Here is a 23,475-nt window from a genome sequence, read left to right as displayed (position 1 = left end):
AATGTACGGGGAAATTAAAATAGTCAGTGTTGCCAAAGATGAAAAATGAAAATTATATATATGCATATACGTACACTTGATAGTGACTGATCTTACTAATAAATAAGATCTTACTAATAAATGATCTTACTAATAAGGTTATACGTAGGGTCGAACTGTATGAATATAAAATTTGCTTTACCCCGTCGGTAAGTACGTTAATCGGACAGTCCAATTCTGGCCAATAGGATTTGAACTCGTTGCGCTTGCGCAATGACTACTTTAAAGGGTACTTGACAATGGGGATTGAAATGGAACGATTGCAGCCTGACGATGCCTGCTCTGATTATGGCCTGTGCTCCCGTTTATTCTCTATCTATGATAAACGAAGTTTGGACCAGCATTCGTCGTCCCGTCACCCTTGGGCCATTCCTTCCGCTTGCGATTCTTCTCTTCCCAGTAGGTACTTGCTGACTGACGTGACACGTGGTAAGAGATCGAACAGTGGTTCTCATATTGGTTTGTCTTCGATGGACGTAATAAATAATTATATGAATTTTCCAAAAAATTTTTTAATTTTCTTTTTTTTTCTTTTCTTTTTGGCAGCAACTATTTGCCGGCCTAATGACGGTTCTCACGATTGATTTCATTATATTCGATCATCTTTCGTCACCAGACACTTGCTAGACGTTACGCTTGCTTGGTAAGAGATCGAACAGTGGTTCTCATAACGTGTTGGTTTAATTAAGTATAATAAAAAAAGAAAATTTTATAAAAGCAAAAATTATCAGTATCATTCTTAACTGATAACACGGACCAAGTACTACTGTGCTATGCGTATATATACAATATGATCGTGTAATTTTTGAAAATAATAATTGGATGAGCACAATATTCTTTCAAGTCACTATAGCATATCGAGAGCCGCGACTGTCATGTAACAGTGACCGAAGGCCACAGAAACTATACCATGTCTACACTAAACAAACGTACACAAGTACAACATATGCCTATATGCATTTCACGAGTATATGAAATATCGTTCAAGAGCGGGACATTTTTGAATATCAAATAGTCAAAATTATCTAAAATACCGCGTAATACATATATATATATATATATAAAAAAAAAAAAATTGATAAAAACAGAAAATAATTTTTTTTTCATTAATTCATACCGTCACACGTCACAAGAATTCTATCGTTTAAAACTGACTCATCTTCGTACCTTTCACTATCACTCTTCCATATACGTTAGCCATTTTTTTTTTCTTCGTACAAACTTCCAATACTGCACTGGACCAGACTGCTTTCGAAACGTCCAGTATTATTCAGCTTTCGTATACACACTTTTCCGAGTCCCACGTCCATATACGATTCCTATATAAATATATACATATACACACAGGTATGGTTACATCGCACGTGTCAACGCACACGTAAAACAGCTTCTTTGCCTCGCCCATGTTCGAACGGCTGAACCGATTCGCCGAACCGCAACCGGTGTCCGCGCACACCTTTCGCTAAACATTGGATCCAGCTTGCATCGGCAGTGGCCGAGCGAACGGAGGATTTCACAGTGATTTTGACAATGGTTCGCAATAGCGAAGCCACGATGACTGCGTTATACGAATAAATGGACATTAGGATAGACGTATAAGAATTCAGGCCTAACCTAACCTAACAGAGAAATATATATGCGTATACGTATATACGGTATACACGTACGATACAGTGATCGAAGATCGCTGCCGGACTGGCAGAAAGAACAAAAAGATTAGCATTCAGTAAACGAATAGTAGAATTCGCAGGATGTATAAAACATGTGTATCGCGAAGTCCGAGGTACGTTCTGGCAAAAAATAGTTCAATTGGAGTTCGCAACGAGTATTTTGGACGTTGTAGGTAGGGCGAAGAAAAATTTTGCACGGGCCTGCGCGATAATTATTTGGGCGACGGAATGATTTTGTATTTTCAGGTATCCAACCGGATTTTCCATAATCCTGAACATCCTGTCGTTTCCCCGAGTCACCCGACTTGACAGATTCGAAGTTTGCGTCGCGCGCGGAATCGCTCGGGCGCAACGTGCTTCTTTCGAAGACGAAATAGTAATTGGTGAGGAAAAGAAGAATAAAAAAGATTTGACACTAGGAGACGCGCCTTTGCGTTTCCTCGTGAATGTTTTTCTTTGTACTGCGAGTTGCGCAACTGCGAGTGCGGAATGTCGACGGCGAAGAGAGAAAAAAGGAATTCTAGGCGGGAAGTTTGAATACGGGATATTGTTTAGGAAGGGTTACGGGAAGTGCGGATTCCGCGGCACTTCCGCTGCTCGATGACAAAATAGAATCTAATGACTGCGTGGGTTCCCGTATGCTCTTGCGAAATCATGCTTCGTCGACGATTAGTGCAATTTTTTTTTTTTTCATATTTCGAACTTTTCGGAAAAATTGAAAAAAAAAAATTTTTCCCACATAATTTTCTCACCGTCGTTCCTATCTGTTGTTGTGTCTGTCAGTGTCTTTTTACTTCTATGACGTCACGGGGGTCTCTCAAGGTGACAGGCGCACAAGGTGATGATATTAATTGGCGCATAACAGTAAAGCGCCCACTCGCCGTGTAGGTCACCAGGTTGGTACTCCTGACGAAAAAGGCGAGACAGGCCCCGCGGGCTACAAGGACACCTGAGAAGTTGTGTGGGTAAATTGTAGCACTGATATATATATATATATATATACATATACATATATATATATGGGCACTGAATCATTGCTATTATAGATAAATATAGATCATCGTAAATCATGCGATAATTATACCCGGCATTGATATTAAAATCGATGTAATTGAAATGAAAAAAGTTTTTAATTATCAAATGAAAATTTTGGGTCAGTGATCCACGTCGGTCTACGATCGCGAATTAAATAAATACCTAGGACGATACGTCATCGCTACACGGCGATGACGAACGACCGACCGAGTCGCCGATTCCATGTTCGGAAGCTCGTAAACAAAATGTTAATGATGGTTTCGTAGGACGGACGGGGATCGTCGAAGTTATTGGAATTTCATTGAAGCTCATGAGTCATTCGTAGGAAATCAATGAATTTTCGTGTATATGATTTTATTTCGTATTACCTCTTTTTTTTTTTATTTTGCTCTTTGAACGTAAAATCGTCATTGAATCGTGGGTTTTTGGCCGATTTGACTTTTATGTACGCGATTCCTTGCCAAATCGTCGGTCCTGTCTCTCGAACTGTCACCTTTTGCTGATTTGCTTCGCGTAGGCTCGAATCGCATGTGGCGACAGGGATACTTTTTTTTTTCGCTGCCAAAATCGCAGCCCACGCGGTTCCATGAATCATGAGCCGAATGAATTGAGGCGAAAGGCAGGGAAAAGGAATAGGATAAGGTTGGGTTTGAAATATCAAAAATGGGCGTAGATGCATTTTTCATATTAACTATATCCAATTAAGTGGCATCATCTAATTAAAAATTTTATTTTGAAATAATTTTACCTTATATATATCTGTCTCGGGTAGTTTATGATATAAAAATTTTTTTTTTTTCACATTAATGGGTGATTGGTATTATGTTGATAATATCTTTTTTATTCTTCCTTTGTTTACTGTCCTGTGAATTCCTTATGGGCGCGTTTACATGCAGCTAATCAAGTGTCTGAAACCCTTCGGGAATAAACGACTACGTCGCCATCCGCGGGTTAATTGTTCAATTCGATCCGCCACGAGATGCAGGGCTAATTGAGCCAATTTTACACGTGTCGGGCGTTATTATCGCGCAGATTCCCGGCTGGATCGTCGAGGACAGAAGCGGCTACGAAAGAAAGCCGTGATAATTAATTGTCCAAGACTTGTTTTGGCGTTTCTATTCGACCACGATAAATAAACGAGGAGCTCGGCCAGCGACAATGTCGCTGGGTGTGAACCGACATTGAGGAAAAAATGACCCAAGCTAATTTACGTTGCAAGTAATTTTTCTTATTTGGACGATTAGACAATTTTCACTTTTGTCGGTTTCACTTTCTTTTTTTTTTTTTCTTTTCGTTTCCAAAATCCTTTTGCAAAAGCGACGATTTTTATTGAGAAATCGCCCATAAACTCGAAACGTGTCCGATTACTTGTCAGCCTTCAAGATCCAAAATCAATTCCGCCCGATCGATTTTACTGTATCGCAGATACAAATTCGAGTAAGGATGACGCGCGCGATTTGGAAAAAAAAAATTTTTAAATTCAAGACAAAAAAAAAATTTCAAAAATCAAGTCATCGTCAAAGTCAACGAAAGTTGACACCCGGGCGAATTCACCGAGCGACACAGATGCGTTTACAATTGACGACTCGCCTACCGGCCAGAAACACCTACGCGAATTTCTAAACGCTTCTGGCGAAAAAAAAAAAAATTCGCAAACTTTCCGAACGCCGATCTCGCATTCAATGGGAGTACGATCGAACCCCGTTACCGTCCTTGCAAACGATACCAAATGTATGTAAATCCAGTGTATAGAGTCTCGCAAAAATAATCTGCACTAAAAAAAAAAATTATTCGCCCGTATCGCCATAGAATTTTTGCAAATATCATTACAACACAGTAAATACACGTATGTACATTAAAATGAGCAAATTAACTTTCGACCCTGCCTTATACATTATTCCTATATACTTTCCAATGCCGATTCTCACTTAGGCGGAGTGCTTCGCCATAGATAAAAGTCACTATGATAAAAATACTGTACAAATGTTAATCACATAATCCGTAAGCCGTATACATAATATTTCTGTATAACGGCCAATACCAGTCCTACATACATATCGTACGTAAATATATGTAAAGCAAAGTATCGATTCGTGACGAAGGCCGTCACAAGGAAGGAAGGCGTCACAGCGTCGCGCAAAGGTAAAATTAGGATACGTGAGGATACCGTTAACGATAATGGTGAAAGTAGCGACACCCACTTGCAAAATATTATTCGCCTTGTATCCGTCATTCATAAGCCGTTCGCGAATTCGTAATTCGCCATTGTGATTTCCGAATGCACTTTGCAAATTTTTTTTTTTATACCTTGCCAATAACCGCATCGGGACGGGAAGTCATATACCGGACTGTAGTAAATGAAACTGAAAGGTGAGGAGAAAAAAAAATTTTTTTTTAATTTTTCAAAATTTTCAATAGGATCTATATAAAAAAAAGGAGATGACGAAAAAAAAAATTATAAATCGATCAATCACGCGTATATGTGTCCCTTTGGAAAACGCTATTATCATGACAGTTTGGCTTCCATTGCCATTCCCAGGTGACTCTCGTCCACCTACTTTGCCGGAATAAGAGGATATACCGGGTGTCGGTAAAGTCTTGTGGTCAGTAGAAATTATGTCAGCGCTACGGAGCCGACGTATTAGCTCGAGATTTTCGCGTTGTGACATCATCGCCGAGTGCAGCGAGAATCGTGCCACGAGGCGAACCAGCGACCTGGTAAGGTGTGATCTGGTTCTGATGTAAACGTAACCGTTCATCCGATCCAGTATAAAACTGGTAAACCGATGAAGACAAAGGATAGAAATGATATTAAATACGTAGAAATCACGTTAGAATAGAAAAAATGAATTTGAAATAAAAATATTAAGTACAGAACAAAGGATCCATTCGTCTCTACCATGCGGCGCGAACGAACCGTACCTAACCTACCTACCTAACCCATAACGTACACTCGGTTATGGTTTACCTAGAAAACAATTTCAGATTGAATTTTCACGGAAGTTATCGCGAGGCACGTGCCTAAGTGTCTGCGCGCTATAGAAATCGCTCTATTTACTTTTCTAAGAGTTGTCGTATAAATCGTATGGCCGTCTGTGTGTATGCTAAGGTGCTGCCGCGACGGCTGCAAGGAGAAGCTTTTTCGCAACGGCGTGTCATCGTTACTCATTCTCTATTATTCCACGGTGCGGCCAGGTGAAAGGATCTTTTATTCTACGGTGTGGATACGAGAGAGGATCTCTCTCTCTCTCTCTCTCTCTCTCTCTCTCTCTCTCTCAAAGTCGGCGAGGAATAAAGTCTCGAGGGATTATCGGGATCGAGTAATGAGAAATCATCAACCGGATACCTAACCTGTACGGACACATTGGGTGCAGGCATAGGGCGCTGCGTAGAAGATTGGAGACTGAACGAAATAAAAGAGAGACGAGATACGTATACGCGCGTAGACGAGAAAGAGACAATAGAAAAGAAATCAAGAGAAATATGCAAGAGAGTCTCTTGTTACTTTGTTTTTTCTTCATTTCTCTCTTTTTCCTCCGCCTCTCGATCTTCTATCTTGAAAACCACAGTGCCGAAGGTGTACGCGCGTATCTTAAGTATCTTATCATTAGCATTGCGCAAGATCATAATTTCGACTAATAACACGTTGCCGCGCAATTAGCTGGGGAGAGTCGGGCAAGAGTTAAGGAGGAAGATGAAGGCGGAGACTGGTCGTTTGCTTGAGAGAGAGAGAGAGAGAGAGAGAGAGAGAGAGAGAGAGAGAGAGAGAGAGATCGGTATAGTGCGAACAAGACAGAAATTATAATATGCAAGGGATGAGAGCAGATGAGAAAATTCAAGGACAGGAACGAAATTATTATTATTATTATTAACTTTGTGAAAGAACCCTAAAGGCTTGTTCACACGAAATTTATCATTACCGATAAAGATACCTGGCGTATTTGACAATTGACAGCTGCTCATTGTGCATATATATATGTATATAAAATTTATATTTTTCAAAGTTTTATACGATGTAAACGTTTTTACCTTATTCGCCCCATTTTCATTCTTATATTCTCACGGTTTTGTCACAATGAGATTCAGCGGTCATTAACTCACTGATTATGAGTAATACAGGGACAGGAGATTGCCCGCGGTTCTACGCATCGAACAACTCTGCATATACAGCTATACACGACCTTCGGGCATTGTGCGTAATAATTCGCGCGGGAATTTTGAAAGTGCAAAATTCTATAAAATTTCTTCCCTCGCAATTTCACCGATCCGCGTTCAATCTACAATGGCAATCGAAGGGATCGGTACCGACAACAACGATTATCTGTCACAAGGTCGACACAATAAAGTAATAGACGTTGAAGCTCGTGCGAATTTTTTTGTTTTCATTTCTTCGCCATTATGTAAAATCGCAAAGTCACAGAGTCCCGATAAAGATCGGACACCGACTCCTTTGCCTCGTTCTCTCGGATCTCGTCGCTTCTCATTCGCCGCGACCAGCTTCAACAATCGATCCCATTGTTAGCCAGTTCACTTGTCACGCAGTGATTCGCCAATTTAAAAAAATCAATAAATTAATTTCATACTCGATCGCGCATTACGCAACAATTAAAGTCCACCCTGGCAATATTTTTTTTCCAAGTGCCAACTTCTTATGCATCCCAATGCAAAAGAGTCCCCTGAATCTAATAAAGATCCCCTCTATATCCATACGCAATATCCTTATCGATCGAATCGATCGGCGAATAAACGCACGTGCATTCCACACACGGTACACCAGTTCAATCTGATTTGCGAACACCCCATATAGCTCGAACGTGCGGCGCGGTGCTTACAAAATAGTGCGTGGTCTTCGGTCGATCGAAAAATCAAAGTTCTAAGATCGAACTGATTAATAAATAATAACGAATCGCCGAACGATGCGTCACGTTGTATATCCGCAGGAATGTCATTAGAATAAATTGATCCCGACGCACCAATTGGCCACCGAGACTCAGCCGGGCGCGAACGGCTCGAGTCGCGCGTCGACTTTTCAAGAAGTTTTTCAAGGTCAGCCGCGATAGTCATACGTTCGAAGAACGAATGACTCTACGCCTCATCGTTTATCATCAACGATCCACATTAGCAAAGAGCGACTCACACGCCAACCCACGTGGCTGTACGCAAGGATTTTTATATCTGGCGAAAATAATTTTGCCCGCAAAATAATAACAATGCTACGTCCTAATATATTACGTCTGGCTTCGTTTACGAAATAATCGATCCGGTCCCTATAAATTAGCCACCCTGTATATAAAGAATTTTCGCGGAAGAAATTGATACGTCTGGAATGAGGATGGACTATGGCCAGAATGCATAATGCATTTGCATACAAATTCTTCGACCTGCCTTACGCTATATATATATATATATATATATGCAACTGCTGATGGACCTTGACGCACTGGAGACCTTCCGCACGTAAATCTCTCATATGGCTCTCGGTCGCCCACGCATGTTTTTCACGCCACCTAAGAATCCTGACGCGTGACTTTTCGTATACGTCAAAAGGCCACTACTGCTTCCCGCGCGACTGTTCAGTCGCACCTGCATATTTGATATTGCAACTGCAGGAAAGTCCGAAGATCGTTGCGATTCCACCTGCGTTACTTGTTATTCTTGTTTTCTTATGCGTGTATATATATATATATAACATATGGAACTGATACGGATCTTATACCGATAGCGCACTCTGTAAATTTATACAGGACTTTACCGTTCTCTTGCACTATACGCCGAGATACCGGTTTCGGCTATTTACATTGAACCTGGGTAAATGATTTAACGCGTAAATGGAAAGATCTACGTGTCATCGATTTCTGTGCGTATTTAGCGCTTCTTGCTTCTACTACGATCGTCCTTGGAGCCGATCGTCTGTCTCAACATGGGGAGAGATTGCCGGCAGCTTCGTCAAATTGTGTCAACTTCTTCAGAGAGCCTATATATATATATATATATATATATATCCTAGTGTATGAACACTGTATCTAAACGATTCAAACAATATATATATATATATACTGCCGCTAATTGCAAAGCAGCCTTGACAAAATTCTCTCAGACGCAGCATAGAATAATTCACCATTAAATAACACTTATATTCATTATAATTACACGCAAGACCTACGATCACACGTTATAACCTGAAAGCACGTAAAATTCATTGACGAACAAATCCCAGTCACCCACGACCCGTCAGCACGTGAAAATAATTTTACGTTACATCTGCCATTAGCATACATATATACACACATGATTATTCATCGGAAAAGGATATCAATTCCATTCGATAAAAATTCTCCATTCTCCCCGCGTCGTATTCGGAAGGTGAAACGTGCCGCCAATACAGGATCGTTATCGTCGAATCCCCAACGCGGAATCGAGGACCAATAGGAAACGTCAGATTTTAATTTCCATTGGAAAAAGGCGCCAAATTCAAAATTACTTCTCCGAGCATCGTATCCCTTGTACAGTTGTGAATAAAAAGTATTCTCAAAATTTTTTTGAGCATCATTTTAAAAAAAAAATTCAGATCTCATCTCATCCAGAACCTGTTGTTCCGCTCGGGAGATCAAGACAAGATCAACGCCAGTTAATAAGCGGTATCATCTCGAAGGACAATTCTGTCATCGGCAGACAATGCGACGTGATTGCTTATGTGTGTGTATATATATATATATATATATTTGCACGCTTGATATTATACACGTTACACCCATTTTCCCGCGTACTCTTCACGGCCGCGTCAAGACGTACCGGAGATGCTGTGCAAAGGTATACGGAGAACTATTGTCCCACCGGACGCTTCAAGGATCCTGTCTTTTCTTATTGCACAAGCGAGCTTCATCAGAGACTCGGAGTCGCCGCTGCACGGTCTGGTCGACAATTTTGAAATTTTTATGCAAAAAAAAATTTTTCTTACACACTTCACTTTCCATTGTTGCGTATCTTCAGGGTTCATGGGATACTTTAACGACAAGAACATACAGATCGGGTATACGATCGTGTGCGAAATTTATTATTTTTGCACACCCAGTATATGGGATGGTCTATACATGTATGTTATATTGTTATAGGATGATTTGATTACTTGGGTTATCGTGCACGGGGCGTTCACGTATGTGGTGATCGACATGACGTATGAGAATACGTAAATAGACCCGGTTGATATTGCAAATTTTTAATTGCAAATTTTTGCACTTTTACAACCCGAAAATATTTCTTTGACTTTCCGTGTGCAACGTGAGACTGGGATTTTTTTTTTGTTTTTTGTTTTTTTCAGAGTCGTCCGAAGTTAATTTTCTTACGAGCGTGCAAATAATTCGCACTCGTATACAAGCGCGGCAAATGTTATTCGCAAATCTCCGTGCTCACGCCAGTGGCAGACATTCGACGGTGACTCGCGGCCGTGGAAAAACGTGCAAATATGATTTTAATATTTGCACTGCGCTTCTCCGTTATCGATTTTGCGAGTTTGCGATTGACAGTAAATATCTGCACAGTGTTCGCGGCGGAGACATTTGTACGTAAAGAAAAAAAATAAAAAAATAAAAAAAAATTAAAAAAAAGAACTTTGGTGCATCTCGCAATCGCGGCGAGTGACTCGGGACTACGTGTAAACTTGAGGCAAACGAGAAATTGCCAGGCGTAACGCGACTTTGTAGTGGCGTCGGGACGCTTAATCGCTACGCGTAAATCGTCCGTGCTCGAGGACGCCGCTTACCTGTAGGTCGTTTGTGAAAATGAAAAAAAATAAATAAAATCATAAAACCTTCACGAAAGACCATTTAGGGTCTTTGACGATCGTCATTCCATTTGTCGTTTGAATATAACTGTTCGTTACGAAAACACGTGCTGCCATCTATAATATGTCTTTGACACTAAATCATCCGCACAGTTATCGCGAACAAGGTATGTAAATACGTCGGCGTACGTTCGTAAAAGTATAAACGCCCATTTTGCGTTAATTAAAAACAAATTTCGTCGATGGTAAAAAGAAAAAACGACCATCGATTTTCCGTCGATCGGATACAAAAATATTCCCGCAATTCCGACCCAATCAAAAGACCCGGCCGGAGGTGGAATTGCGTAGTATACGTTAATGGAATAAAGGGGATACCGTGTGGTGGTTATCGTAATTGCTTTACAGGGGAATGAAATTAGCTTTGAAAGTGACGCCATTCGTGTGCACTGGCCAATGGGTATACATATACATATATAGATAAATAAGAATTTACGTATATAGGTAATACATAAGCGTACAGAAAAAAAAAAAAACATTCTCCCATAGCATACAGAGACTTGCGTAACACGTGCTATTAGACGCAAACATAAATCGCCATTAGATTCGATAACTTCATATCGTATAAATTAGCCCGTACTATTTTGTCGCTGTGAAATTAGCTCCAATTAAATATCGCAATCGATATCCGATCGAGATATCGAGAGTGTTCGCGAAGGTAACCTAAGAAAAAAAATTGTCAGTCCCTGCGTTACATCGTAAAAATGAAATCGCGCGTAAAATCAAATCGTCGTCCCGATGTAAAATGAATAATCAAAAAGATCGGGAAAATCAAAAAAACATAAATAAAAAATTTCAACATTCATCGACCTGTACCAGCGATGGGATTTTGGATTTCACGTTTGACAGCGGCAACAAGATCAACGAGTGGTTATGGTACACGGAGTTGACGGAGTACATGAGACTGAACAAAAGGCGGGAAATTGAAAAGGTTATAAGCCAAGATAAATTCAACGATGACGTCATCGTCGGGGATGGCGACCGCGTGGATCCCTTAATTCCCATGAGACGCAGCCTCTTCCCGTACGTGGCTCCTTACGTGATATTTCACTCGTTCGATTGCGAGTGCAAAGAAAAATTGCCGTGGAAGATCCGAAGATTTTTGAAATGGAAGCTGAGCCCGTCCTCGCCGAGAGTTGTAATTCGCACGTTGATAAAGTCCGGTTTCGAATTGACGACCGATACGTCGGACTGGTCGGGAATGTGGAACGCAAGTCTCGGTGATCCGGCGAATTTTCGTAAATTGAAAACCCACCAGAAAATAAATTCCTTTCCCGGCTCGTTCAACGTCGGATACAAAAATCATCTCTGGAGCCACGTGAGTCGTATGCGAAAGCGATTCGGCAGGAAGGAATACGACTTTTTGCCGCGCACCTACCTGCTTCCGGGCGACATGAAAAAGTTCCAATCGGACTGGCAGCGTGACGTAGGCAGAGTATGGATAATAAAGCCACCTTCGTCCGCACGTGGCCAAGGCGTCAGAGTGACCGATCAGTGGTGGGACATTCCAAAATGGCACTCGGTAGTGGTCCAGCGTTACATAACGAATCCTCGATTGATAAACGGATCAAAATTCGATCTACGCGTTTACGTGCTAGTGACCAGCATCGACCCGCTGAGAATTTACGTGTACAGAGAAGGTTTGGTCCGCTTTGCATCGGTCAAATATATTCCGGATTCGTCAAACTTGAGCGACAGGTACATGCACCTAACCAACACGAGCATCAACAAGCAAAATCCAAGTTACGTGTCCGACAGTGGATTCGATTCCTGCCGAGGACACAAATGGTCCTTCAAGAGTCTCTGGCGTTCATTGGAATCCGATAGGATCGACACCAGCCAAATTTGGCAGGGCATAAACGACATAGTGGTAAAGACACTGATATCAGCGGAGAGCGACATGAGTACCGCCTTTACGAAAAATATAAACTCGGGTTACTCCTGTTACGAGTTATACGGCTTTGACATTATTCTCGATGAGAACTGTCGTCCCTGGTTGCTGGAAGTAAACATAGTCCCGTCGCTGCACATAGAAACCCCCCTTGACGTGGCCGTTAAAGGGCCGCTGGTGAGGAACGTCCTGAACATGGCAGGATATCACATACCGAGCAACCTCAGTACGTTCCAGACGCGTCAATTGGCCAAGGAGTACAGCAGCATCCTGACCCAGGACCACAGGATGTACAGCATCAGCTTGACTATGTTGGAAAAGACGAAGCAGAGTAATTTCACGTCCAAGATCAATCGCGAGGACTACCAGGAAGCCATATTGGAGGAGTTGACCCGCGACGACCTGAGACACCTGGTGCGATACGAGGACGAATTGACTCAGGTAGAAAATTTCCAAAGGATTTTTCCAACTGGCGAAACTCACGTTTATCACAAGTTCTTCGAGGCGCCACGCTACTACAACAGGCTGCTGGACGCTTGGGAAAGTCGCTACGGTGAGAACAGACAGGAGGGTATCGACAGGATCAGGAGTCTATGCAAGCAGAAGATGCATCTGGTGCCTATAGCGTTCTCAGGGCCGATCGTCATGGGGCGATCCAGAGGCGACTGTTTATTTATATCGCCGCTCGACCCCTCGGAGCCAGAGGTCGAGCCTCCTTAGTGAAACTTCCCCGGGTTGCGCAATAACCAACCACTGTTACGGTGCGTTTCTAACTATAGCCGACTGTCGCCGCGACGTCGTTTGCTTGGCGAGCGCCGTAAATTGGTCGGCGATTCGATCCGAGAGCGACGGAAAGTATTTCTCTACTCGGCGCAGCTGACGGTTATATTGCGTCACGAGCATTGACCCAATCGTCCACAGTCAATCGGACGATCGTGGATCACGTGGATCACTGTGTCGCTAATAAAGTACAATTGAAGATAAGGGCGCTGCACCGGAGACATAGGACGAGGATATATTCAATTCCGTAGTACCGTCACCGTCGACACAGATGGCGGCACCGTCGCAACTTTTCCTATTAATATACAACGGTCGCGCATCCTATCGTCGCTTAACGGTAGCTACTGTAAATATCAGGCAGATGTTTGCTCCGCTTGACAACACGGTTTTTGGCGACCATCGGGACGAGTTTGCAAGTTTTAACGTATCTATCGATTGGACCGTTCGCTTGGCGTTACCGCCGTCTGACGCAATCCGGGGTGAAAGCACTGCCGAGTTACTTCGGCTATGAATCACATCCTCGGAATCGAAAGGTGCCGCAACGCGATCGCCGAGAGAGCCATTTTGATAATGGGAATCGCAATGTTACTGGACATGTATACACAGATATGGTACATCGAATGGATATGCTAGCCCCGTTAAAATGTACCGAGTGTTTCACCCACAATGGAAGTTCTATGATATATCTTTGCGACTTTCTCTACGGAACGGGCTTTACGGGTGGCTTCCATGTGGCACCAGACTGTGGAGGACTTGACGACGCTAAAAAGTAGCAATGGCGACAGTTTCGTAAACAACAGGCTGGAAAGTTTTCGCAAAGACGTATCAGACAGATCTGCATCGCGACGCCCCAGACTAGTTGACATTGCTGAATGATTCGTTGTACAGGTCTTTTTTTTTTTTTCATTTTCTTCATGGTGCCAACTTGATCGCGATCCAGCATGACAAATGAATCTTTATTGCTTGCTATTGTGTACGTGATGTATTAGGGGAGTCGTCAGTTACGTGAATCGATATGTTATGTATTTTGCTAGTTAATGTTACGAGAGTGATAGCGTAATGGCGGTGAGAGTTGGTTTATCGTGTAACTGCAGCTAAAACGTACAGATTGAAAGAGAGAGAGAGAGAGAGAGAGAGAGAGAGAAGAGTCAGAAAAGTATGTCGGAAGGAATGCCAAAGGATAGGACCGGCATCCGTTCAACGTCCGGTCCAACATGGCGGACGAGGAGGCACCGGTTTTTTATTAGCTGATTCTGGAAGTTCTCTGGAAACCTTAAAAATCTGACCTTGCAATCTTTATGTATTTCTTTTTTTTGGTTAATCTTCGTCCCCGTAAATATTTCCCTAAGTACAATTTATCTTAAAAGATCTGAACTCGTGTACCTGTCAGAAACCGGAAGAACCCGTAATATCTTCTGCAACGGTACAAATGGGCACGTGACCTGGTACAGAATTTGACGTATGATTTACAAAAAAAAAAAAAAAAAAAAAAAGTTTTTCTACACCGACCAGATTTTGTTGATAAAATAAAAAAAAAATTCAATTTTCCGATTATTGTGAATTTTTTAAAATACATATATCCAATATGGCCGCCGTGGGACAAATGTAGAAATTCCTTTGTACACCGTACCGATACATTTTTTTTTCAATTCTACTGGCCGTTACAAAAGTCCATGAGCATTCGAGCGGATGCTCACTGACAATAAGTGGAACGAGAACGATTATCGCAAGTATAGTTTCGCAGCGCGAGTAGACGTTTCAATGCAATCCCATAGATTACGGACAAAGTGTAAAATCGCGTGAATCAGGCGAAACACTTAGATTTACGCAAACTCACGTACCGTGATTGGAAATACTTGTGTATAGGGGGGAAAAAAAAAAAAAAAAAAAAGACTCGTAGGTCGCAGTTAAAATGTCAAAAATGTCGCTTGGTACTTACAGTACGTAGCCAGTGACATCAATTCGCAAGTATACGTCACTCGCGAAACTGTGTGAATTGCAAAGTAAAGTGTACTCCTGGCAAGAACCATTAAGAGCGTGATTGTGTGATTTCAATTTCATTATGTATATATAATGAAATTAAAATCACATATATATTTGACTTTACAGTACTCAAACCGCGCATTGAGAGCGCCGAGGACTAATCGTTTATTGCATAAAGGCGAGTTTACAACCCGGAGAGTATGTCATTGTCGAGAGAGTATAAAAACCAGGGTGTCTCAACCTAACCTAACCTAAAAGATAACTGTAATATTTTTCATCTCGCTACTTAGCCTTTTTCGCGATCAAGCCACAGAGAGAGAGAGAGAGAGAGAGAGAGAGAGAGAGAGAGAGAGACAAGGAAAAAAAAAATTAAGCCAAACGCGGAGTCCATTGTTTTCCACATAACACACGTTTGGACATTCGTTCGGAGAAGTGGGCATAAGACAGCGTGACTTTGCCAATCAGAGCAGGAGGCCCATTTCACGGAGAGACGACCTGATGATACTCTCCGAAAACTATCAGTGACGCTAAATTTACAGTGAACAAACAGATTCTTTCTAAATAGTCAACGGTAAATTTTTTTTTTTTCACCCATTAAATGCGTCGGTAAACATTAACGCTTCTCCCGGTGTCAGCGACGATGACATTTTTATACCGGTAGTCGAAGAGCCGCCATTTGTAATTTTTATTGTGACGTAAAAGAGAAAAATCATCGAACGATAATCGCGAGGAAAAAATCAATTGCTTGTCACGTAATAGTTCGCGTCCGGAGACGTAAGTGGCGCAACGATGCAACAATGACTCCTTTGTTTTGGCTAGGGACTTCGGTTAACTCTGATTCATGGCTATGTCGGATAATATTAGAGATAGACTGTGTTGTATGGTTGTACTTGGTATGTACATTGCGTAGGGAGCACGCACAAATACGCGCCCCCAAGTAATTGATATAACGACCTCTTCGCTCGTCCAACACGTACAAGATATAATTGTGCCAGCCAGTATATCGGTACCGACTAATCAAAGCTTGATAAATACATCCAGAAGCATCAATGGCGCATCACTTTCACTGCCCGTTATATTTTCACATTACGTTTCACGTGGATCAATAAAAATCAACGAGGTTTTCGTCGAATTATTTGTACGGACTATAGACAACGTTAGACAAACGTGGGGACTATAGTCTGCGCCCGGTAACGAGAGCTGCATTGGCATTCCAAATAGGCAGAACGGAGAAACTAGGCTGCATGCTAAATTTAACGTTGACAAAGGGAGAATGACAGGAGTCAATCGATATGTCAATGGAATATACGTATATAAACGATTGATGCAAAATTAGCAGCAAATAACAATACCCAGAGTCGATAAAAATTCCTAAGAACAGATCTAGTAATTTTTTCGACAGAAAAAATATTCCCTAGATTCAAAGTTCAATCTTATTGTGGTTGCAGTTCTACTGGTACTTGCATGCGCATAATTCGTGTCCGAGCACGCGTATAGATTTCAATCACGATTACAACCTCCTAATAATTCAGCTTCTCGTTAGAGCGTTAATTACAGATATAAATAAGAGTTCGACGCGCAAGAAGCGCCATTGAAATTCAACCGTCAAAACGTTTCACTGACGTTAACGTATAGAAAGCGTCCATCCGCATGCATACTTTCTTCCCGCGTCGATTACATTAAAAAAGTGCCAACCCCGGTGCGATAAATTTTGAAAAAAGTTACAACTCCTATAATCCATTTTAAAAATTGCATGTAAACACGTATTCGAGATTTTTTATCACCTTTTTATTGTACGTCATTCAAATCCCACGGGTGCCAACATATACCGAACGACTGCACGAGTGCATAAATGCACGAACCTGTGTGAACGTGACTTGTCGTATGCGTACAAACTGACAGACTGACTGTACTTCAAAACAGCAAGGCTGTAAAGTCGTGTTAAGAGCGTGTCCATGGTCCCATATGTGTATAGTCATATGCAAACATATGTATATATGTATATAGGTACCCACTGATATCAATATACAAAGTTGGTACCCGTGTAGGTACATAAATACCTGACACGTTCGCTACATAAATTATCGAACCTGACGAGTTTCGATTTCTACCGTGGAATTTGTGTATGTCAAACGAGCACTCATATATGGTGGCCATGGTTCAATTCTCACGTGTCCACAGTTAAGGCGGGAAAAGTCGTGCGATTGGAAAAGCAACTGTTGGCACGTTTAAAATAATAAAAGAAAAAAGTTCAATTCTACTCACCGTCAGTTGCGTCTTGTCCGGTCCAATTGCTGTTATCTCGATGGCTTTAGGTTCAGGCGGACTTGCTCTGTGAAGAATGGCGGCAGGCACCTTTGCCACCAGGGACAATCTTCTGGTGAGTCTCCTGCCTAATTCCGCACGACGACGATCCCGTACACGAGGTCCCGTATTCCTGTAACCGTTGAACTCCATTCTCAGTGACATTATTATCAACTCTTTGCCTTTCTATTCTCTCTCGACCGGTTACGTGGACTGCTCCGCGAAACAGATCATCTTCGTTGACACTTTAAAAGAATTCATCTGTCACGCGAATATCACATGAAAATTCACCGATCGCAATTTATACGAATATCCCGTAACGAGAGGTTACAATTGTTAAATCACTGTATTGTTATTGTCCGTGGCTCTGTCGGTTAACCAAATATTATTTGCGGTTGTCTACACACGTCGTATTATGTAAAACACTGATCAGAGGAGGTTGAAATATCAAGCCGGCATGCGAGCAACACATTCCAACAAAATCACATATCACACACGTTCTTCTCTGCGTATGCAACAAGTCCCCCGCAGTGCAACCGTTTTCAGGCTCTCGCTGCTACTAGTTTACTCACTTTTGTTTTTTATTCTCACAACAGTGCACCGTAACGTATACCGATAGGCCGACTGCGATATCGCAAAGAGAATATGCGTTAACGACCGAAGAATGGACGCAGCCAATGCTGCTCCACCAAGAAAAGGAGAATGTAGAATTCAGCTGGCGCTCGGTTTGACTGGCGCGCTTCGACTGAAATTCAATCGGCAAACTCCTGCGCGCTCTCACTTGCGCACGGCCATTCTCTGATGTACTGCCCGACACGCGGACGCTACCGGAGATACACGAAGACGTGGGGACATCGTTGCGAGCAGACAAACCCAAACATTCCGTTAACGCTCCGGAGGCTGACAATGGGAATTGAACAATTTTGTTTTTTTCTTAACTTCAATTCCTGTTTAAACGAACAAGTGATTTTTGAAAACTGAGAATTCGAATTTTAGGCCATGCTTTGCGAATCGTTATTCAAGAGTGACGGTTATCGAGATCTATTAATAGTACTGTGTGCGGTTGTCTTGTGGCTGTGCATTTTTTCTTTACTGTATTGGAATAAGATACGGTGCTTGAAAATTATACTTTTGAATTACTTTTATCCACTGGATGTTGAGTCATTGTAAGGTTTCCTGTGTGGACTGTCGGAAGGACTACTGATTGAGGTTTTGATTCTAGAAACGAGGTCGGGGTATGCTATTCTATTTCTATAGATGAAAGGTCGTTATTTTAATGCGCGAGTTTATTGTGAGAGATTTATAAAAGTCGATTTTTCGTCCGTAGAACGTCGATTCATTACCAATGGAATGTTCTGTGTTCATTTATTATTATTTCTTGTGAAAATAAATGAAATACCATTGAGCGTCTGTACTTTTTATCCTGTCAATATACGTTTAACCTTTAATCGTTTATATCTTCCATTTATACAAAATGGCTAATCTTAGTTACTTAGAAATTCGAGGAACGTTTCAATTACAATAATCATTCGTTCATATTTCTAATTTCCGTTGCGTCGCCCCGGACATTTCACTCGCGACTCCTCACCTGTTCATTGTGTTTTCGAGTATACGTGTCAAGTGTACAAAATTCGTCGCGGTTATGAATACATTCGTGAAAGTGGGAATCGCGCTACAGAATAAACTCACAAAGAGGAACGAAATTGGCCGACAGAAGCTGGCGCGTGAAATGGCAATTTTGAAAATTGACGAAAAATCAAACGTGAGAATGTTCGACACGGCTAGACAGCGTTTTCGTAAGCGTTACAAGAAATACGAAGTGGCGCCACTGTCGTCCGGCTCTGACGTAAGACCCCACCGTCTGATTCAAAAAGCATATATTCTGCGAGCACAAAGTTAGGAAGGATAAATATTGAATTTTCTGTATATAACGATGCGTGGGAATATACATATGTAAACGTATGTATTAATTACATCGGCCATTGCAGATGAGCCGCCGGTGAGAGTTAGAAAACGAAAGTATCTAGGAACGTATTACTTTCCGGTCCATAGACACTGAGATAACGAGACGCATTAGCATCGGGATGGTTTTCAAAAATGATACCCGTAAAATATAAAATAAAAAAATTAATGCAATGATACATCAACCAAGACACATATACGCAATACGCATATACCTTTGACACATTCGAAATAAATTGTCTCCCTTATATATGCATGTCTAGATATTCTATGGAAAAGATAAGAATTTATCTAGATCAGATACTCAAACGTTTCTGGCTTTGACCACCAAGTACCTACAAGTCCCAAAAAATACATTCCAATAGCAAAATTTAATTTTTTCATGAGGACGCACTGTGATTAAAATATATAATAAAAATCTATGTAACTATAATCGAAAAATTTTCTAATCAAAGGCCCTAGACGTAAGAATGTACGAGACACACAATCCTGGCTTTTGTTATCACTCCACTGGAGCAATAAAAGAAAGTATCCTGTCAAATTCAAACAAGAGCAAAGATCCGTACGAAGACGTTCGGGCGATGCTATTTACGAATGGCGAACTGGATCCCGAAAAAGTACTATGTCTTCACCTATTAACTGCTCACAGTCCTAAATCCCTAGAATCAACGAGCAATGCAGTTAGACCCGTGACGTCACTACTGGAAGAAGGTGAGTCAGTTTTTTAGACGTATTACTGACAGTAGTAGTAGTTATATGGTACACAGTTATCTTTTTACTCCTATTCTTAGCACACACAGAAAACATTGCTTATCTGCCTACCTTGGTTCAGGTAAGAGAAAGCATTTCACCGGTCCCTGGAACAGCATGCTGCCTTGTTACGTGGTGGATGTTAGACACGACATAGATGTCAATGAGGATCTTACAGAGGCACTCAGATTCCATAAAGATCCACGCAGAGTCACCCAGGAGCACGAGACAATGAAGGAGTTCCAGATGAAGTATCAGCGATACGTAGAAAATAATGCAGACGTAGGAATGGCTTTGTGGGCCAACGAGAGACACAGAAAAATGATACCGAATTCATTAGGAAGAATGCCACTTATACCTCCGCACGTTTATTCCATTTTGGATCCCTCACACGAACTCAGAGTTAAACACGGCACTGCCGAAGGATCCCGAAAAATAAGGTTAAGGACGGACACCGATATCGAGCAATGGGACGCGAAAAGTCTGTCGTTTCGGTTAGACGACAACGAAGATGTCGCTAGCGTCGCGGCTGGCAGTTCTGTCGAAATATTTCGACCATCCAATCTCAGGAGTCCGTCCAGATCGATTTTTGGATCAAAGTGCAAATTCGAGGGGGGTGTCACAGTGCTGAAAAGTCGAAACAAAGAAAATGGTGAAATCTTAAGCATAAAGCCAAGTAGCAGAACGTTAAAAGTGACATCTAGGTGTTGCAGCGTGAGATCTCCATTTGAAAAAATGTTTAACGGTGACCGTACGAATTCTTGTAATTCCGTGACTTCTGGTACGATCAGTCCGGGTAGTGACGTCACGCGAAAATATCGAAGATGCATATATTTGAATTCACCGATAAGGAACTTTAAACTGAGAGGCAAGGAATGTCAGACTGTGGAAATTCTGGTTAATAATCAAATTCAAGCACTGGTCCATTCTGTGCTGAATGTTCTTGAACGCGTGAATCCGAAAAAGATGATGAGGATCATACAGACGGCTCAGGATCCTGATGAGATACGTCAAATGGTAATGAAGCCGGACATTCAGCTCTTTATGGAATCATTGTCGGGACAACCTTTGGTTTCCTCGCCAGAAAGCTTTGTAATTTCTAAGGCTACGGTATTAGATGAGATTGACCCGAGATTAGAAAGATCGCTGGAGAAGGAACTGGTAGCCATGACCCTCGAAATGCCACCGGCGCCCAGTTTGGATCTTCTTGTCATGGAAATACGAAACAATCTCTTCGTAGAGCCTAACAAAATGGTTACGTCGAAGATCAAGGAGAAGGTAGACACTTTTACGAGTCTGAAAGAAAAATATCATTGGATTAATGAAAAGGAACTTGAAGAGGAAGAAGAGACTTTTGACTTCGATGATACTTATGCCAGGTAAAGGTTAGCATTGGGCTTCATCAATTCATGCGACTTTTAGGTACATCCTCCTGAAATTCACTGCCAGTATGACGGGCATGATTGTGTCTCACTCTATCGAATGCAGTTAGACAGGGACTCTGATACTTTTAGTACGGGCAGTGAATTTCGGAACGTGCTGTTTATCTACTGTGTATTACTGTATAAGATAAAAATACTAATTTGTTTCCATTACGACTGATCGTTTATGGATTTCACCTGTAGCGATGTTGATTGTTAATTTCTTACATTCATGTATCTTCTTTCTTGCTTTCATGAGTATTTAAGGTCACTGGTAATATGCGTATAGGGGTCGCTGAGTTTATGATATTAATTTCATTCCAGACAAGAACCAGTTGAAACATCAACTGTCGAGACTCAATGGAAATTACCACCTGTGTCGGTAAAGCAGGAACCGTTTCAGGACTTATCATTGTCGCAGAACCATGGAAAGGTAATGGTTGACAAGAAGCTGATAATGGATTCCAAGGATCTCGTGATGAAATTTAGATCTAATAAAGATGACATAATGAAGAAGATTCAACAGAAAGCAATGAATAGTCAGAATTCCAGAAAAGAAGCTACTACTAAAATTATTAAGAAACGTCAGAGCGGAAGGGACAATGCTAATCACAAGAAGCCATTATCAAAGGGACGTATAAAACTAAGAAGACATATTACATCAGTACCTAAGACGAATCTTGAGATAAGAGCGAGAACGGATCAAAGAATTAGAAAAAAATTAGAAGCTCCAAAAGAAAAATTAAATCTGCTCCAGGAAAGGGGTCTGAGAGGCAAATTCAATCCTGAAAAAGTGTCTACCTGTATTGGGAATGGAAGAAAAATATTTGAGGATGACGTCAACTCGAGAAATGTAATAAGACCAAGGGTCAGGGATTCCGTAATGACTTTTGGAAGTATTTCGAAGGCCGGAAGTTCATGTTACATTGGTATGCAAAGTCAGGCGTCTTTGAAGATAACGTCAGGAGATAGGCCGTCTTCGCCGAAGTGTCAATTCAAGGTATAGTAGAGATTTAAATATCCAACACTTATCTTGTTGACGCTACTTGGAAATTGGTTGATTTTATTGTTTTTCTAGCCATGGAAAGTGATACAGGATACTGGATATTTGGATCCTGATCGGATTATATTACGCAGAATGACGAATACTCAGAGAATTTTGGTTGGACAAATGTGTGCCTCATTGAAGACCAGAAAAATTAATACAGAAGGTTGATTATGGTGTGTTTTTAATTATTATTATTTTTTAATTATATAAGTCTCTTTTTTTGGAAAAGGATTGGTCAAGGAAAGAACTCCGCTTGCTGCTTTGATCACGCCGGTCTTGTCCCAGGATAGTATAAAGATATTGACTAAGGGTACTATGTGCTTAAGGTCAAACACCTTGAAGAAGATTCCGGAAGAGAAAGAGGATGCTGTAGGGAATATGGAGAAATTAACTGGACCATTGTTGGCTAAGGTTTATACAAATGTTTCGTTTTGATTATAAATTACTTCTATTTGATATTACAAAGCCTACGTTATTTATAGGTACGGCAAGAAGTAGCAGAAAATGAAACTCAGAAAAGACTACGAAATTTTTTAAAAGATAGAATTTAATTAGGCGATCTGAAAATCGATTTTTTAATCGTAAATAGTTTATGTAATTTTAGAAGATATAAAGAATAAAACTAATTTAATTTTACCAACCGAAATCCTGTTGTATAAATGCCAGCTGATAGTAAATGGGGTATAGAATGTCCAACTGGGTTGTTCACTGAAGGTAAATAGACTAAATATTTCAGGATGTTTAAATTGTAAGAA

General features: G+C 41.2%; 2 protein-coding genes and 1 pseudogene across 6 annotated transcripts in view; 2 read left to right on the top strand and 1 right to left on the bottom strand.

Annotated features, from left to right (window-relative positions):
- Positions 1–18,268, bottom strand: part of LOC107272666 (rho GTPase-activating protein 20) — a 96,757-nt gene extending 78,489 nt beyond the window's left edge. Inside the window, exon 1 of one of the 2 annotated variants that reach the window (XM_025089973.1) lies at positions 17,501–18,268. In XM_025089973.1, the coding sequence (XP_024945741.1) occupies positions 17,501–17,704 (204 nt within the window). In that variant the 5' untranslated portion in view covers positions 17,705–18,268. The remainder of the gene's footprint in view (positions 1–17,500) is intronic. The other variant, XM_015750048.2, reaches the window with a different exon arrangement.
- Positions 9,724–23,388, top strand: LOC107272667. 4 transcript variants are annotated; one of them, XM_015750052.2, is made up of 7 exons: positions 9,724–10,691; positions 19,957–20,212; positions 20,334–21,630; positions 21,997–22,672; positions 22,751–22,883; positions 22,950–23,131; positions 23,203–23,388. In XM_015750052.2, exons 2-7 carry the CDS (start codon positions 19,972–19,974, stop codon positions 23,269–23,271), a joined length of 2,598 nt encoding a protein of 865 aa, XP_015605538.1. In that variant the 5' UTR covers positions 9,724–10,691; positions 19,957–19,971; the 3' UTR covers positions 23,272–23,388. The 4 variants fall into 4 exon arrangements, with proteins under 4 accessions (XP_015605538.1, XP_024945743.1, XP_024945742.1 ...); XM_025089975.1 differs by lacking the exon at positions 9,724–10,691 and adding an exon at positions 14,030–14,140; XM_025089974.1 differs by lacking the exon at positions 9,724–10,691 and adding an exon at positions 18,638–19,385.
- Positions 11,207–13,230, top strand: LOC112495096 (annotated as a pseudogene).
- Positions 23,389–23,475: the final 87 nt, after the last annotated feature.

The sequence above is a fragment of the Cephus cinctus genome, unplaced genomic scaffold (genome assembly GCF_000341935.2).
Source record: "Cephus cinctus unplaced genomic scaffold, Ccin1 Ccin1_scaffold1223, whole genome shotgun sequence".
In the NCBI taxonomy this organism is placed as follows: Eukaryota; Metazoa; Arthropoda; class Insecta; order Hymenoptera; family Cephidae; genus Cephus; species Cephus cinctus.
The sequence above is the reverse complement of the archived record's forward strand: the minus strand, read 5'-3'. Positions and strand labels throughout refer to the sequence as shown.